Source organism: Mustela lutreola, chromosome 2 (assembly GCF_030435805.1).
Source record: "Mustela lutreola isolate mMusLut2 chromosome 2, mMusLut2.pri, whole genome shotgun sequence".
In the NCBI taxonomy this organism is placed as follows: domain Eukaryota; kingdom Metazoa; phylum Chordata; class Mammalia; order Carnivora; family Mustelidae; genus Mustela; species Mustela lutreola.
Window position 1 is genome coordinate 11883647 of NC_081291.1, and position 2161 is coordinate 11885807.

Consider the following 2161-nt stretch of genomic DNA (forward strand, 5'->3'; position numbering starts at 1 on the left):
CTCCATGCTGAGCCCCAGCACAGGGCTCGATCTCACAATCCTGAGATCATGACCCAAGCTGAAATCAAGTCAGGTGCTTAACCAACTGAGCCACCCAGGCAACCCAGTTCATTTTATATGTTGAATGGTCAAGCGAGTAACAAATATCATGATGTTATCATAGCTTATGGAAATTATTAGACCCAAACCCTTTTATTTTGTATTATTAAAATGATAATAAAATTATACCTTTATTATAAAGAAAATGTCCTTTTATTATATTTAGAAGTAAAGTATGAATTAAAGATATCTGAGAAGGCTAAGGCTGGGTGATCAGGTGTCAGTACAGTTGAACAACTGGGGTGAGCTTTGAGTGCAAAATTAGTTTTTACATGTAGATTTTCCAGCTGGTGGTGGTAACACAGGGGAATTTGGCAGCATCTGGAAACCCCAAATTGACAGACAAGAAAGAAGAGGCCATTAATCAAATAATTGTCTCCTCAATATTAGGTTCAAGGTAAAGGTGATTATGTTTCTGAGTTGCCTGTTGGTCATTGATTTAATCTTGCTCCTTGTGCTCTTGGCAGACACTCCCTTTACATGGATCCAAGAAACCACTCAGGTATTCCAGTATTTCTCCTCCTGGGACTTTTTGAGAAGCCAGGGATTCAGTCTGTTCTCTTTGGGCTGTTCCTGTCTTTGTACCTGGTCACTGTCTTTGGGAACCTGCTCATCATCCTGGCGATAAGTTCAGACTCTCATCTCCACACACCCATGTACTTCTTCCTCTCCAACCTGTCCTTCTCTGACATCTGTTTCACCTCCACCACCATCCCCAAGATGCTGCTGAACAACCAGACTCAGAGAAAAGTCATTACCTATGCAGGCTGCATCACACAGATGTATTTTTTCACCGTTTTTGGACTTTTGGACAATTTACTCCTGACTGCAATGGCTTATGACCGCTTTGTGGCTGTCTGTCATCCCCTGCACTACACAGTCATCATGAATCCCCAGATCTGTGCCCAGTTACTCATCCTGACCTGGCTCATCAGTATTCTGGGGGCCCTTCCTGAGAGTTTAACCATGTTGCGGCTCTCCTTCTGTGCAGTCATTGAAATTCCACACTATTTCTGTGAACTCCCTAAGGTCCTGCACCTTGCCTGCTCTGAAACCTTCATCAATAATGTCGTATTATATATTGTGACAGGTGTTATGGGTTTTTTTCCTCTCGCTGGGATCCTTTTCTCTTATTCCCGAATTGTGTCTTCTGTACTGAAGATCTCAACAGTGGGAGGAAAGTATAAAGCATTTTCTACCTGTGGGTCTCACCTCTCTGTGGTCTCCTTGTTCTATGGAACCTGCCTGGGTGTCTATCTCAGTTCCATGTGGACACATGCCTCTCAGACAGGGGTGTTCATCTCAGTCCTATACACCATGGTCACTCCCATGATGAACCCCTTCATCTACAGCCTGAGGAACAGGGACATGAAGAGGGCCCTGAGAAAGCTTCGCTGTATTGTGTTGTCCTCCCAATGACAACAACAATGACCCTGTGCCTGGGCAAGTGATTGATGATAACAGAACAGAGTTCTTAATAGTGTGGACTCTGAAATTTCCCTGACTGGGCTCAAATGCTAGTGCCACCTTCGATAGATAATGACCTCGAGAAAAATGCTCACCCTTCTTGCACCTCCATTTCTCCATGGAACTATAACAAAGCATGCTTCAGGGTGATGAAAGGATTGAATGGAATAATATGTTAAGCTCCAGCATAGGGCATGCAAGTGGCAAGTACTAAGTAAATATAAGCTACTGTTACCAAAAAAAAAAAAAAAAAAAAAAAAAAAAAAAAAAAAAAAAGGAGCTATTTTTTTTATGATGTTCTGGTTTTCTGTTTCCATACAATTAAGCTAGATTCTCTTCCCAAGTGCTGTCCTCCATTATGACTAAGTCATAAAGCTCAGTGACCCCAGGAAGTAAAAGACTTTGATGTAGGGCAAAATCTCTCAAGCTTGGCATTATTGATAGTTAGGGCTGGATCATTCCTTGCTGTGGGAGTTGTCCTGTGTGTTATAGGATGTTTAGCAGTATCTCGGGCCTCTAAACACCGGGTGCCAGTAGCATTGCCAGCCAAGTTACAACAATTAAAAATGCCTCCAGATATAACCAAATTCTCCAT

General features: G+C 42.4%; 1 protein-coding gene across 1 annotated transcript; it reads left to right on the forward strand.

The window, feature by feature from the left end:
- The first annotated feature begins 579 nt into the window (after positions 1–579).
- On the forward strand, positions 580–1518 carry LOC131825741 (olfactory receptor 7C1-like). Its single transcript, XM_059165146.1, has one exon. It carries the CDS (start codon positions 580–582, stop codon positions 1516–1518), a length of 939 nt encoding a protein of 312 aa, XP_059021129.1.
- Positions 1519–2161: the final 643 nt, after the last annotated feature.